Source organism: Aplidium turbinatum, chromosome 18 (genome assembly GCF_918807975.1).
Source record: "Aplidium turbinatum chromosome 18, kaAplTurb1.1, whole genome shotgun sequence".
NCBI lineage: Eukaryota > Metazoa > Chordata > Ascidiacea > Aplousobranchia > Polyclinidae > Aplidium > Aplidium turbinatum.
In genome coordinates this window covers 4,656,103-4,671,642 of record NC_137489.1, presented here as the reverse complement: position 1 = coordinate 4,671,642, position 15,540 = coordinate 4,656,103, and the positions used below count along the sequence as shown (strand labels likewise).

General features: G+C 37.7%; 1 protein-coding gene across 1 annotated transcript; it reads right to left on the bottom strand.

Annotated features, from left to right (window-relative positions):
- Positions 1-25: 25 nt before the first annotated feature.
- LOC145787665 (zinc finger protein ZPR1-like) lies at positions 26-13,867 on the bottom strand. Its single transcript, XM_082599458.1, has 10 exons — positions 13,673-13,867; positions 12,604-12,765; positions 10,027-10,188; positions 9,198-9,284; positions 6,744-6,866; positions 5,862-5,996; positions 5,146-5,267; positions 4,175-4,331; positions 2,889-3,006; positions 26-2,172 (listed from the first exon to the last, which is right to left on the bottom strand). Exons 1-10 carry the CDS (start codon positions 13,796-13,798, stop codon positions 2,030-2,032), a joined length of 1,335 nt encoding a protein of 444 aa, XP_082455584.1. The 5' UTR covers positions 13,799-13,867; the 3' UTR covers positions 26-2,029.
- Between the last annotated feature and the right edge of the window lie 1,673 nt (positions 13,868-15,540).

Here is a 15,540-nt window from a genome sequence, read left to right as displayed (position 1 = left end):
GTGTCAGCCTGACAGTCACTCATAACACGAGGAACTATTTTATTTGCAAAAGAACATCCAACTCCATTGGCATTTGTGGAGCAACGAATAACACAGAAGACAATGTACATTGTAGGCCTACTCGCATTGACTGAGTGTGCTAAAACACAAAGTGCATCAATTATGTCTTTATATCGCTCACAGTAATTACTGGTTTGTTGAATTGCTGATAGGCTAAGCATTGTTTATGCAGCACACGAGACTTGTAATCGCTGCGAGTCAGCATCCCTTCAAAAAAGCACTCGGTTACCCCGAACTGAAGGAGATAGTCGAACGACAGGTTCAAAATTTATTTTGGGGCTGAAATACCACATGATGAACAGGAGTGTGGTGCTATACAAGCGTGCGACAAAGATCATATGGGAGGAGGTCAAGAAAGCAATAATATTTTGCTTGAACAGCGTTTTAGATTGATTGAAAACAGCAGAAGTATTTTCAGCATTGCGTATGATGCACCCGGTACGCTCGATGGAAAGCAGTGACGGATCTATTTGACACATACCGAATACACCACACTTGAGGCAGTCGGCGTACGGTTTGCCAATAACTTAACCAAGTTTCTCAGAAAATTATAGTAAAACGATACAAAAGGTATGAAGTCACTTCATTACAATAAAGTAAAACAAATTTGGCAGAGTAGTACACATCAGAAGTCTTAAAATGAGCAAACACAGTTCATCATGACGGTCTGTATCTGGACCAGTCAATATTCAAAACCAAGAACACACGACATTTATAAACCAGACCAGTTATTCGCCAGCGTTGATGTTTAACGCTGACCATTCATGGCAATGGAGTCAAAAGCATTTAAAACCTGTCAAAAAAATTGCCGAGTCTGGCTCGAGAATTCTACAGCCCTTGCAAGTAGCCTATCGTGATTTTAAGGCCTGGCAATTGTGTTAGTTGAACCTTTCAAGTTGGCAGCAGAACATGTTGCCGACAACTGACGTAACAATCCACAAATGGAAATTGACAAAACCATTGAAGCGCCGAATTCCGCGACAGGAGATTGGCACTGTAATAACATTGAGATGATGATTGTATGTACATTGTACAGGCAGCGCGTGAAGATTCCCAGTCGTTCGTAGTCAAGAATAAAATAATTGCCGCTTATATTATACCACACAGCAAAATCCGTCATTTTCACATTGATTCAACGTCTGCAGACGTTGAATCCATGTTAAGATGACGGATTTTGCTGTCTAGGTGTGATACAAGTCCATATTGCAATGTAGCCTTGGCACATGCGGTTGGACTGCGTGCAACTCCACTTGGAGTCACAAATTTGATGCAAGCAATGCACAGTATATTTTCCTATATTCATATTTTTTTGGACGATCGTATTGGCAACGTAAGCTATTACGACTTTGCCACTATTTCCTTCTGTTGATTATGTTCCTGTCTTGACATCATTTTTTTTTTTTTAATTCGGACAATCGAAATTATTTGACTTTTAATCGGGGATTTCTAGAAGTACGGGATGCAAAACTGCAATCTCAGAGTAGGGTGCGTTAATTAATAGTATTATTATGTGTTTTTCAGATTAAATGCTATTCTTGCCTTGCTTAAAAGTAAATTAATGCTTGTCAAATCAATCTTTAATTAATTTCAATTCGCCTACAGTTTGCAAATATCAAAATTCCAAAAAGTTTACAATTTCAATTTATCAATCAGTACCGTACAATAGTGTTTAAAATTTTAAGCTGTTCAAAGCAAATAGGATACACCTTGAAAAAATATCTTGCACACCGGGTTAGGAACTGTTTTAACCATATTATTACACCCTTGGGGTTTTTCTGATGTTATTCAGTCATAGGGGTTATAATGAACAAGCGAAGGACATAGAGGGGGGTAAAAAAACTATAAAATGACATGATATGACATTTGATCAGTGCTTTGTCTCGCAAAGGAACTGCTTTGGTGGTTTAATTATTATCAGCTATTTCCATATGACGACAGGGAATCTACACGCGCTATGGATGAACTAGTTCTACGTGTAGTTTTCCGTTTTCATGTCGTTGAGTCCAAGTTCCTCGTTTTGCTCCATTGTCCTCTCATAATCCTCTTTTTCCAAATTTGGATCAACTTCTGGTTCATAGATATTTTGGACGTAACTGTTCGAGTTCGGATCGTCTGCGAGGAAATTTTGACGTCACAAAACAGAAACGTCATTGCAAAGACAAAATTTTTAATTTAAAACAAATGCTGTGTGGCGAGGGCGTCCGGCTTGAAACGACGTGAGTTCACAACTCGTCGAAAGCACATAGCTGTTTCTTTGGCAAGATACTTAGACAAAAGACATGCTTGAAGGGCTTCCCTGCTTTTCCATCTTAACTTAAACCTTCCATCATCAGGCGTGAACCTGGATACCACAAAAGTTATTTTGTTCACGCGATTCAGAAACCATTAACATACCCACAGAACGTTTGTAAATTGTTGCAATCGACTGCCAAAGTTGAACAACTAAACTAGATTTTTAAAACCAGCAACCAAAAATACGCGAAGGGACATATCCTGAAGACAAAATCTGTCATTTTTACACTTTACAGATCAATGCAAGGAGGACTGGGTTTGCTGTCAGGGTAAAAATAGGCAGTCAAACAAATATTGTGTTACCTAGTGATACAAATATTTCAAATCGTTTGCTAGTAAACATACGAAGTGAATTGGAAAACATCGAGCCATCAATATTTCAGCAGGAGATCTAAACTAACACGGTCACACGTGAAGCAAGTAGAACATTTAAAAACAAAACCTAACATTACTTTTAGGAGTTTGAAGGACGAGAAAGTGTGTCGGCCTTAAATCGAACCCACAAACAGAGAACAAACTTGAAGACTGTAACTTACCCAAAATCAACGTAAAATGATGTTTTCCTTCAGCAAGCTCTTCCAGTTTTTTTCCGATATCTTTCAGCTTCTCGGATGAAGAGCTATCTCCACTGACGAAAGGATTTGAATCTACCAACTGAAGAAAGACAACGATGATCTATTCAACTTAAATCAACTACAGTAGAACTCGGTTAATCCGGATTCGATTTGACCGGCGATTCCATCCGGATTAGGCGAAGATCCGGATTAACCGATGACGGTTTTTATCAAGCCTGACGTTACCTAGATAGAAGGGTATCGGTAAAAATCACCGAAATTGAACGCATTAGTGTGGTCATCTGTCAATTCCGAGACGCGCGATCACCATATTAACGATAGAATTCTTTTGAAATGCAGTAGCCTATGCATGTAAAACGATTGTATTTGTAGACTCTGCGTCTAACGCAAGAACACACTGGCAAAAGTTATATCTTCAGACATGCGTGTCGGAATAATTTGTAGTCACTCAAAACTTTTGAAAACAGTTACGGAAGACGAGTTTCTTTGGAAAACTTACAAAAATCAAACAAAGTCTTCTATTGGAAAAACATCACCGACATACCGCCGAAAATTCCACCGACATCTTTTCAAGTTACAGTACGAGTTTGGGCATTTGCGCAGGAATTTTGCGTTAAGAGGGATTCTTATTCATGAAAAGAAGAAATCCGCAATAATTTATTGCGTCACATTAACGGAACAATAGATAAGAAATTTCTCGCAATAAGCCACGTTACGTTTTAGCATAAAATGGCAAAACTGTCTGGAAAATCCGGATAAAGCGATAGAGAAAGCGCAACTTTTGTCCGGAATAGGCGAAGATCCGGATTAAATAATCCGGATAATCCGAAGCTGTTTCTTAAGAAAAAGATTACAAATCATTTGTACTTCCAGTTTCATCCGGATTAGGCGAAGATCCGGATTAACCGAGTTCTACTGTAGTTTTGAACTCTTTAGGTTGGTTTGGCTACCAAAACGTGTTTTAATTTAGCCACAGAGGTCACCTTCACTTAAACAAAATAAATTTTAAGATGCATGACGAACAACCTGTTTGAATCGACTCGATCACTTGAAATTTACCAACACTGTTAATGTGCCGGTAATTCTTTTGGTAGGCTATCCACCTAATCGGCCACACAATTTTTAAAAATACAATTTTCTTAAGAGCCAGTAGTGGATTGAATAGGCGAAAGGGGTAGTGATTCATGTTCCAATAAATAGTATTTTGAAATAACAAACATGAAAACCAAAACCAGTCAAAATCTTACCACATTCTTCATATCGAGTACCAGTCCTTCAATTGTGGTGAACTTGCCACTCATAGCGACTCCGCCAGTCTCAAGATCCAGCTCAGGAATTTTCACCAGGCACGTCTCCGACTTGAGTACGTCACGTGACAGATCAACTGGGTCTGTCACTTTCAATCTGTTGTTAGGAAGCATGAAGGAGTTGTTAGCATTCGGAATGGCCCGTTTCGGTGAGTTCGATTTCTACTCGGTGATTTTTTCAAATTTTTTTTTGTAATTATTGGGTACCGTAGCCTAATTATCATTGCCGTTTTAGGGTTAGGGGATAGAGGTTAGAAACTCACCGAATCGGACTCACCGAATAGTAGCAGACCCGTTAGCATTGTTGGTGTAAAGGACTGGGATGATTTTCTGCAGCTGAGCTCTGCTAATTCGCTAGACTTTAGATCAATTAGGGAAATCTTCATACTTGGATTGAAAAAGCTTCTCACTTCAATGTAAAAAAGAGCCGATATGCTGGATGAGTATGTAGAAAATGCAGTTACAAAACCTTTGATTTGGTAAAATAAACATTCTACACTAAGATGATAATCCCGTTCTCACACCAGTGTAAAACGCTCCTTCACATCTAACTCCTGTACTTTTCCGAATCGGGAGCTTAATCCTTTCAGTCTGTCAGACTTTGGACAAAAACGATCACCAAGGTTGACAGCCACATATTCTGCTTATGGTGATCAATGTGGTTGTTCCTGTTCTATACACACTGGGCAGTGGGCACCTACCAAGGCAATCCAGAAAGCGGTTCTTGAAAGACGTCGCTTAGCTTCCTGGAGCTGAACTACCGCTGCTTCTTTACTTATATAGCTTTCGGGCCATAATCTCAGTTGTAAATAATAATCATCAAACGAAACTACTGGGCCTGCGTAAGATTTCGAAAGTTTGCGTACAATTATTTTTTATTTTTTTATATTGATTTGATACTCATTACTCACGTTATTTTTTGGCCTTTTGGTTCAAATCCAGAACCAGACTTCACTTCGTTGCTTCGATTCCCACACTTGTCACAAGATGTCGCCATAATAATCACCTCCTTGAAGTAGGGAATCGACACAGCCTGAAAGAAAAGGTTAGCATTGGCTGGCTGCTTTCGAGGTAGAGAAATTGGTTCTTTTTGCATTCATTCACGTGTGCAACGTTATATCAATGGAAAAAAAAATTCCCAAGTTTGGCTTATGAATTGGGAAAACGGTGAAAGCAAAATTGATCAAAGGGTCACCGGTTCAACACCGAGCAAAAGCGCGTTGAGCACCTTTGACAGCCTCGTGAGGTGGTAGGATATTTAGAAGATTGGAACACATTTCAATTCCAATCTTCTCGTCCACGTAGCCAATTGTATTTAATCAAATCCAAAAAAATCAGACAGATAGTTGAGCACTGGATCTTTGTTCGTTCAGGAAATAAAAGAGGCATAATACTTTCATATCTAACGAGGTGTTACACTGATACAAACATTATTGTTTTCTCGGAGATCACCCTCAAAGAACTACAAAGTGGAGGCTGGGGTTTTGGCAATGTCGTTTTAATACTCAAATTGAAATGAAAATTATTTGCACTTTTGTGAACATAGTGCAGCGTAGACAGATTAAGTCCCCTGGACGGTCGTTACGTCTGTTAGAAATTGAACACTTTACTTCACAACCCAGAATACCTTCATGTTCGTCTCGCAAGGGACATTGCAGTTAGGGCAGTTTGTGGGAAACGTCAGCACCTCATTAGTGAGATCAAGCTCGTTGGTCGGAGGTTGATCCTCACCGGCGTTTGGCCTGTCAGGGGCGTTATCACTCTGCAATTACAAACAGGCGTTAACAGATGAAAAGTTGAGATTTATGATAAAGTTCAAGCCAGGTATGCGTACAAAGCTGGGAAGAAAATACAAAAAAAAAATAACAGTAAATTAAGCTTAGGAGGTTACATAAAATGACAAGGGTAAAACATCAAGTGATGTTTTTGAACAAATATTGTATTGTCGTAAATTCTGTGATAGAAAGATAATTTTCCATTTCTAAGAAAGCAACCTGTTTGAGATTTGTCGGACGGTGAAGAAATAGTTAGATCACAAGCAGGCTGAATTACTTAGCCAGAGAAAGTTGTCCTTTGTGCATAAAATGATGTAACATATGATACATTTATCAGCTAATTAAAACGCTAAATGAAACGTAAATATGTGGAAAACCATAGCCCATTAAAGTAGCAACTGGAAATCGTAAAAAAAACGTACTGTATCATTTTCGTATGTTGTGAGGTTATGAAATTATACGTTGGTGAAAACGGTCACACGATGCAAAAAGAAACCGATTCGAAACCTATTCTAATCACGCATTGTTGTCAACGTAGAACAATAAATAACATGCTTAAAATGGACACAAAACTTACCTTCTTAGCCTTTTCGACAAAAAGTTATTAATAGTTAAAAAATCCTATATTTGCGCCGCTGCTGCTCGGGTACTACACGTCTTATATTTTTGGGTTTGAATGCGGACATTCATGTCTGAAGCAAAAATATAATAATAAAGCAATATAACATTTTCACCTCAAGTCCCAGAAATTTGTCATGATCCAGTGTCCGGACGTAACAGGTAACTGTTAGGTTGGGGTCTGTACTGGGGGCATTTGGGTTCTCAACGAAACTGTTCCCTGAAGGGTCGTCCACTTTCTGTTGAGAAAATATTTAGGTATGAAAGGCATACTTTGATGAAGTGCCTGATCTGATACAGACGTTGGCGATTATGGTCTTTCAAACCTCGCCGTCATTTGATATTCATACAAAATCATTGGTTTTGACTGTTGTGTTAGTGGCCTATTAATTCGGCTGTCTTTAAATGTAGCAAACCTAGCAAACCTCGCAAACCTAGCAAACGTAGCAAACCTCGCAAACCTAGCAAACCTCGCAAATCACAAGGTTGCCAGATGGTATTTTTTTAATTTTTTTTTTTTTAATTTCTTGGTGTTTTATTTATCGAGTGCATTTTTTTTAAAACCCTTTTGATTATGTTATTTGTTTAGTGTTGATGTCTTATTTTTATCAGTAAAAAGATATCAAAATCTCTGCTTTGTTGGTTATGGTTAGTTTTGATATAAATACGTTTAAAGCAATGCCTTTGCGATCAACATTTGTGAGATGTTGAAACTTGAAAGGTAATATTAACGCAATATTTGGTAGTCAGACATTCGAGAATCAGTACTTAATCCCTTAGACCATGGTTGGGTGAGTTCACTAATCATTGGTTCTCTAAAAACCGGGCTGCAGACGATAAATAAAACTTAACTTTTGCAGGTGACCGTAGTTCCTGGGCTACGCCGTGTGACACAAAAGGAAGAAGTTCCTAATGACAAGTTTTTGTGTGTGTTTAGAATGTAAGGAATATTTTGTAAACGAAACCGGTTTTTCCAAAAGTTTTGGTCATTTGAAGTGTGTTTAAAATGCCTATATGCTTTGGCTCCTTTTTGGGCTACGGTACTTGCAAAAAAAATTGGTTTGAAATGTGTTTTTAGCTGGGTAATTTTGTGGAATCTGGCAACTTTACAAAGTTTGCTTCTTTAAATATAGCAAACCTAGCAAACCCGCAAATCTTGAGAAAGGTTTCTACAATGATGGCCGATGAGGTTTTCAACTGTTCATAGTTTGCACCAAATAGATAGGCGTAGACTACAGACAACCTTATCATTACTTGCTGCTAGTCTAAATCTATCTTCTTTAGGGAGACTATGAAAACCTATTGCGGTAGGCTTTCAAATGCAGAAACCTTCTCAAGCCTTGCGAGGAATTCGGAGTTCGCGACATTTGAAGACGCCCGCTGAGAAAACCTCATAACACAAACAATATTTTCCCGTAATTGTACAAATGTTCAAACCTTGTGAGGTTTGCTAGGTTTGCTACATTTAAAGAAGCAAACCTTGCAGAGTTGCCAGATTCCACAAAATTACCCAACCAAAACACGTTTCAAACCAATCCCAAAAACAAACCATTTTTTTGCAAGTAGCCAAAAAAAGAGCCAAAGCATATAGGTATTTTAAACACACTTCAAATGACCAAACCTTGGAAAAACCGGTTTCGTTCACAAAATATCCTTTACATTCTAAACACACACAAAAACTTGTCATTAGGCACTTATTCGTTTTGTGTCACACTGCGTAGCCCAGGAACTACGGTCACCTGCAAAAGTTAAGTTTTATTTATCGTCTGCAGCCCGGTTTTTAGAAAACCAGTAATTAGTGAACTCACCCAACCATGGTCTAACTAAGGGATGGAGTATAATACTGATTCCCGAATGTCTGACTACCAAATATTGCGTTAATATTAACTTGCAATAGGCTATCTCACAAATGTTGATCGCAAAGGCATTGCTTTAAATGTATTTATATCAAAACTAACCATAACCAACAAAGCAGACATTTTGATATCTTTTTATAGATGAGAATAGAACTTCTGCAACATCAACACTAAACAAGTAACTTGTTCAAAAGGGTTTTAAAAAACATGCACCCGATAAATAAAAAGCCAAGAAATTTAAAAGAATACAATAAAAAATACCATCTGGCAACCTTGTGGTTTGCGAGGTTTGCTAGGTTTGCTACATTTAAAGACAGCCATTAATTCTAGCTGTTTAAGTATGTTAATCTTTGTAACTTTTAATCGTTGTCTTAACCCACGCAGGCTTGTCAATTACAAAACGAAGCAGTTAAACCAATTCAAAACCGTACTGCACAGTAGACCATAAGGTAATAAAAAACTAATAACTAATAAACTGAATTAATAAAAGCATTTAACCTTAAGTTGCACAAAAGCTCCTGACAGGTTTCTAAATGCATTAAAACTGCCAATCTCAGACAGGAAGTCATCCTTGTTCTACATTGACCCAACAATTGCAGACACTAAGTCAGAAAGAGCGTTGATTTGTTAGCTGGCCTGGGATAATGAAAATTGGAGCAGTAAAACCTTTTGTTTGGAAAAACAAATAAGAAAATGGTGAATGCAATCTCTTACCAGTGTGAAAGGCTTCTTTACATCTAATAACTCTTTCAATTTGACAATGAAATCATCAAGCTTCTCAGCTAGTTCGGGTTGAGTTGCCTAAGTTTAAAAAAAAAACTATTGATAAAAAAGGTTGATGTAGCAATTAGTGTAATTTAATAATCCTCACATCAGTGGTCAGGTAAAGGTGAGTCCTATACTTGAACCAAGCATCGGGGGATGAGAAGAAAAGGTTTGCAGTATACTAAGCCTTCGGCACTAACGAGAGTAGGGTGGCCAGTTCTTTTCCTCCGGCCGCCTTTCCTTCACCAACTATGCTTACTCAATTTATTACACCGTGGGTAGAAGTGAGCGGTGTTTGGTCAACAACCAGCATAATCCGGGAGTCGAACCAGGATTGCATGATTGGAAAGCGAACGCCTTATCCACTGCGCCTTCCCATTGCAACAGTGGCATGAATAAAAACTGACAAATTTAGTCAAATCAATAGATTTAAGTACCTAGCCTACCTATTCCACAGTATTGTAAAGTTTAATTTATTACAACATTAATAAATCCAAAGTTCATAACACCCATTGGCATAAATAACTTAACTGTGTCGTCAAATAAAGTCTTAAATATTTTAGAAATAAGAAATATTTTCAAACGCGTTCAGGTTGTACTGCCTTCACTTTTGCAATTTCATTTAGTTTGAGTACAGCATATAATATATAGAACAGAACTTTATATCTTTATAAAACAAATATCGTTTTGTTAAGAACTTCTTACAAAGCATATTGCTTTAAGAAAAAACGAAATAAAAATCTAAAACCACAGGATATATCTAATCTATGTGTATTACTCTTCTTATGGGTTGTTGAAATTCCAGTCCCTCAACTGATCGTTGAATTATCCCTTCAACAGTAGACAAAGTTCCTTTCTGTGATGCTGTAGGGATTTCGAAGTCTAGTTCAGGTATTTTTACAGTTGCTGTATCACCCCGCACAACTTGCCGATTAAGATCCTAAATCCATATAACAAATCATTGACAAAATAAAAATTTTGGTACTAACAACCTGATTACTACCCTTAAATAAATGGCTGCAATTAAATGCAAGAATTGTCAGCATTTAAACATTTTAGCTTTATTCATCAGTAATGCTTTGTGAAAAATGTATAATCATACAATGTACATAGCCCACTGGCCACTGTACATAAAAACATAGTGAAATTCTTACTGAATATATAATATATAAATCAGAAATTCTTCAGATACAAGTAGCTGATATCACCATAATTCGAATAGTGCACAAGTTCTGTTTTGTCCAAAAGACTAAAACAATAGAGCTTCGGTAGAGAGTTTGTCTTGTTGAACCATAGGCAGAGTGACGCAGAATTATGCCTATGGTTCAACAAGACTAAAACAAAAATCAGATAATTTCAGGAGATATATAATTGAGTAGCCTACATTACATGTCATAAATTGTTGAAGACAAACCGTAGATCGTGACATATAATGGAAAATAATTTACTTTGTTTTTTAACATAAATGGCCTGCTTTATTCTTGGCAGAGGCTATAATATACCCCTGTTTACTTAAACAAACTAAGCATTTGATGTCAACATGCTCTCAGGCATGCTGTGCACAAGCTTAAAGCAGCCGGCGGCCATCGCCGCTAAGTGGTGCGTCAATGACCGCCGGTGCTACCGCTTTAGTCGGCCAAGTTTGACCGCCGGTTTCTTCTACCCAATTATTTAATTTCGAAATAGAATGATCATGGATTAACTGTCGAAAATATCTAGTATCAAAGAGTGACGCAGAATTAGGTCAACGCGTCATAATCACCACTGTTGTATTGTGCGGGAACATTTGCTATTGTATGGAAATATCCAGCTGCGATCACCCAAGTCTTGTTTGTAATTCCCGCGTTTTTTATTTTAACAAAGTGTTAATCCGACGTGCTAATTTACATCGGCTGGCAATATTGTCGTTTTTGGGTCTGCTGCTATTTGGTGAGTCCGATTCGGTGAGTTCCTAACCTCTAACCCTAAAACGGCAATGATAATTAGGCTACGGTATCCGATAATTAAAAAAAAAAAAATTAAAAAAATCACCAAATAGGGATCGGACTCACCGAAACGGGCCATTCCAGTCGTTTTTATGTCAATTCAATGTTGTCGGACATTGAGTCATTGTCAAAACGGAGAACTAGGTTAAAGTTGACATCCGAGGGGAAAACACGTGTCTTCATAGTTGAGAAATGTTTCCGCTGTGGGTTAGTGACTTCACACCCTAAATGGTGACATCATAACGGTATAAATGGTTAGGGTTTATGAAATGCGAAGGCGGTATGCAGTTGAAACAATTTATTGAGCAGCGAGCATTTGAAACAATTTAGTGCCGTTAGATGGACGGTCCCGCAATACTGAATTACAATCCCGATAAAGCAGTTATTTCGTGGTACAACGATTCTATTGCAGGACGTCGCCCAGACTTCAACAAGGCTAAGTGATCATTTTAGCATTGTTGCAAGTTTAATTCTATTTACTTGTGCTATCGTTATTTGTACTTTGGCCTCCAAGCACGCAGATTTGGCCGCCTAGAAGGAGCTTTCGGTAGGCCACGATGGCTGCCGAAAAAAACACGAGCTTCAAGGCCTGTGTGTTGGTCAGCTTCGTATTTTTTAGCAAAGGTAATGTTCCACGTGTATAGGTGGCAGCAATAAAAAAAAAATGCAAAACCAAAACCCTCAAATTGTAACATTTCATCGTTGTTCTTTAAAGTGAAAGAAAAAAAGTATGTTAAGCTCAAGTGAACTGAACATAGCCTTAGAGACTATACTTATAATTATGGTAAGAAAAGCCACTGTGTTAGCTTTTTATGAGTTTTAATTGTAAATAAAACTTTAGCATGTATGATAAATAGCACATAGCATTAAATCTGCAAAACTATGGCCACCTAAAGGTACGGCCTGATTTGTCACATTTTGCAGGAATTTCCAGGTTTTTCTAACTTTGGGCGAACGTTTAAAATAATTTTTTTATAAAATCTAGATTTTTACGCTTTCTTTATTCTTTTCCCCAGATGACACAAATAGGTTTTAACATTCTCACATGTCGAAAAACAAAGAAAATTTGATTTCAAAGATTTTAGTCAGACTGTTAATTTTCAATAACAGTCTGATTTTGCGTTTTTCAACTTATATACTTTTTCTCATTTGCTACTGCTTCCCCAAGGCAACAAAAAAGTTTTATGTCATTAGGAAACCGCAAAAAGTAAAAACATCTCAAAAAATGTCAGTCAAGCACTAGCAGTAGCTGTAATCAAAATCTGCAAAATGTGACAAATCAGACCGCATCTCCAGGTGGCCATGGCAAAACATACCAGTATTTACGATTTTACATCTTTCTTAAATATAAAAAAGTAAATTGTACTTACAGCAACTGATTTCACAGCTAATGTTATCAATACCCCCTTGGGCTGAATTGCTCCCGCTGATTGAATTTCATTGTTACTGAATCCACAGTGAGGACAATTGAATGAACTGAGAATAACTTGTCGATAAAATGGAATTTGTATAAACAAAAATTTTGTTGTTCCCTAAACAAAAACAATATATATATATATATTTGTGATAAAAAAAAAAACATAGTTGCATGTAATGCCACATTTACAGTGAAATCCAAACAATGTGGAAGTTCCAGCCAGCTTGGTCAATGGTCACCAAAACTACGTTCTACTGAAAACAATATTATATACATGATAATATAATTATAAGTTAACAACAGCTTTTATATATATATGATAAACTTGAAAAAATTCTTAACTGCAAAATGAAAAAATGCAATTGTTGTAAGCAAAATTTATCAAAAAAAAAATTAAACTAAAACTATGAAAACTATTATCTGCAATCAACCCTTCAAGATTTGCCAATTTCACGTTTATTGACATGGTTTGGTTTTGAATCTTTATTCTCGGGCTGACAAAGCCTTGATAGGTTATTCCTGGTAGTTTCACATACTTGTAGATGCTTTTGACACGGTTTCTGAGATTGACAGAGTGAAAATTTTTCATTGTTGAAGTGTTGTTGCCAGGGAATTATTTCATCCATTATGCACCGCTGAATAGAGAGCAGTCCTTAGAATGCGTTGGTCAAGCATACACCCCGAGAGTCAAACCACCGCCACTTGATCTTGCACTATCATTCATGATGTCATAAGCTAACCAACTTATGACATCAGGCAGTGACAACACGACACCAGGCAGTGGCTAACCAACGAATGCCCTGACAAATAGCGACAACACGAGAGAAGAAGAAGAAGCTAACCAACTGATCTAACAATCAATGAGACATGCTGGTATGTGGCTTATTTTAGCTTGTATGATATAATAGTTATTATTTCCAATCTGGACATATCAATGAAAAAAAAAACAAGTTCGCATAAAATTATGATAAACTTGGATCAACTTCGTGGCTGAAAAACCAAATAAAAAAACACATAGATACCTGCTCTTCACAGTTTAAACAGAGACTTTCAATTTCAGTTAAACCAGTGTCATCATCAGCTGATAGGGCAGGAAATAAATCATCAGCTTGTTCAGTTTCAGCAATTCCATTAGCAGTAGCCATCATAATCAGATCAATAACTTTTTTATATTGAAAGCATTTTCTACCGTTTTTCTTTGTTAGTACTCCTGCTGAACATCTAAATACCACAGCACATCTTTTTAACAAACTGTAAATTTTGACTGAAGGTTTGACTGCAATTTTAATTGCTGGTTACTAACCAGGGCTGGGGAGCCACTGCAAAAAAGCATAGGCTCCAGCGCTATCAAGCATTCATCCACTAGCTCCAGCTCCGGAGATATAAACTTTTAAACAGCGGCTCCGGCTCCATACTTTATCCGACATTCTTTTAAGCGGTATGTTCTTAACCGATGTTTTTACTTTACAGTGCCGGCAAAAAAAATCTTTACATTCCGTCCGCAAAAAAACTTTACATGTAAAATCTGCCCAAGTTCTTAGCTTACTGTTCCCGCCAAAAGCATTGCATCACAAAAACACTTATAGTTACATCATTAGCTACTCTCTGGCAACACTTCGCCGTAAAGCCATTGCTCTGCGTGCGTAGTGTTGCTTTCCAGCTTTGTGAATAGTAAGGGGGGTGAAATCGCACAATATTTTTCATTTTCTCAAAGTTTCGAGGTCTTGCAAAAAAAATTTCAAAAACTAAAATGGGTCGAAAGAAAAAGCTAATAGAAGAAAAACCTCGTGCCTTGACTTTGTTAGAGAAGAGAGATTCTTTGATTGCTGTAGCCAGAGATATGGGTCTGCTACTATTCGGTGAGTCCGATTCGGTGAGTCTGATTCGGTGAGTCTGATTCGGTGAGTTCCTAACTTCTAACCCCTAACCCTAACTCCAAACCCCTAACCTTAAAACGGCAATGATAATTAAGCTACGGTACCCGATAATTTGCGGTGGGATGGCGCAGCGGATAAGGTGCTCGCTTTCCAGTCATACAATCCTGGTTCGACTCCCGGCTTAAGCTGGTTGTTGAAAAACACCGCTCACCTCTACCCAGGGTGTAACAAATTGGGTGGACGTAGTTGCTGAAGGCAAGGCGGCCGAGAGAAAGGAACTGGCCACCCTACTCTCGTTAGTGCCGAAGGCTTAGTCTAATGAGAACCTTATCTTCTCGTTCCCGGATGCTTGGATCAAGTATGGGACTCACCTTAACCCGATAATTTAAAAAAAAAAATTGAAAAAATCCCCCGTTAAGAGATCGGACTCACCAAATCGGATTCACCGAAACGGGCCATTCCGAGAGATATTGGGGTCTCAAGAGAGGCAATTTATCAATTAAAAACGGTGAAATATTCACTCATTGCAAAGATTTTGGTGATACATTGCCTTTCTGGAGACCCCAATATCTCTGGCTACAGCAATCACAGAATCTCCCTTCTTTCACAAAGTCAAGGCACGAGGTTTTTCTTCTATTTGCTTCTTCTTTCAACCCATTTTAGTTTTTGAAAATTTTTTTGCAAGACCTTAAAACTTTGAGAAAATGAAAAAATTTGTGCGATTTCACCCCCCTTACTATTCACGAAGCTGGAAAGCAACACTACGCACGCAGAGCCATGGCTTTACGGCAAAGTGTTGCCAGAGTGTAGGTAATGATGTAACTATAAGCGTATTTGTGACGCAATGCTTTTGGCGGGAACAGTAAGCTAAGAACTTGTGCAGATTTTACATGTAAAGTTTTTTTTTGCCGACTGAATGTAAATATTTTTTTGCCGGCACTGTACATCAGATTGGATTTGGTTTGGGATTTCAGGTTTTGATTCAAATAAACGATTGATACGTTTAAGCAGTA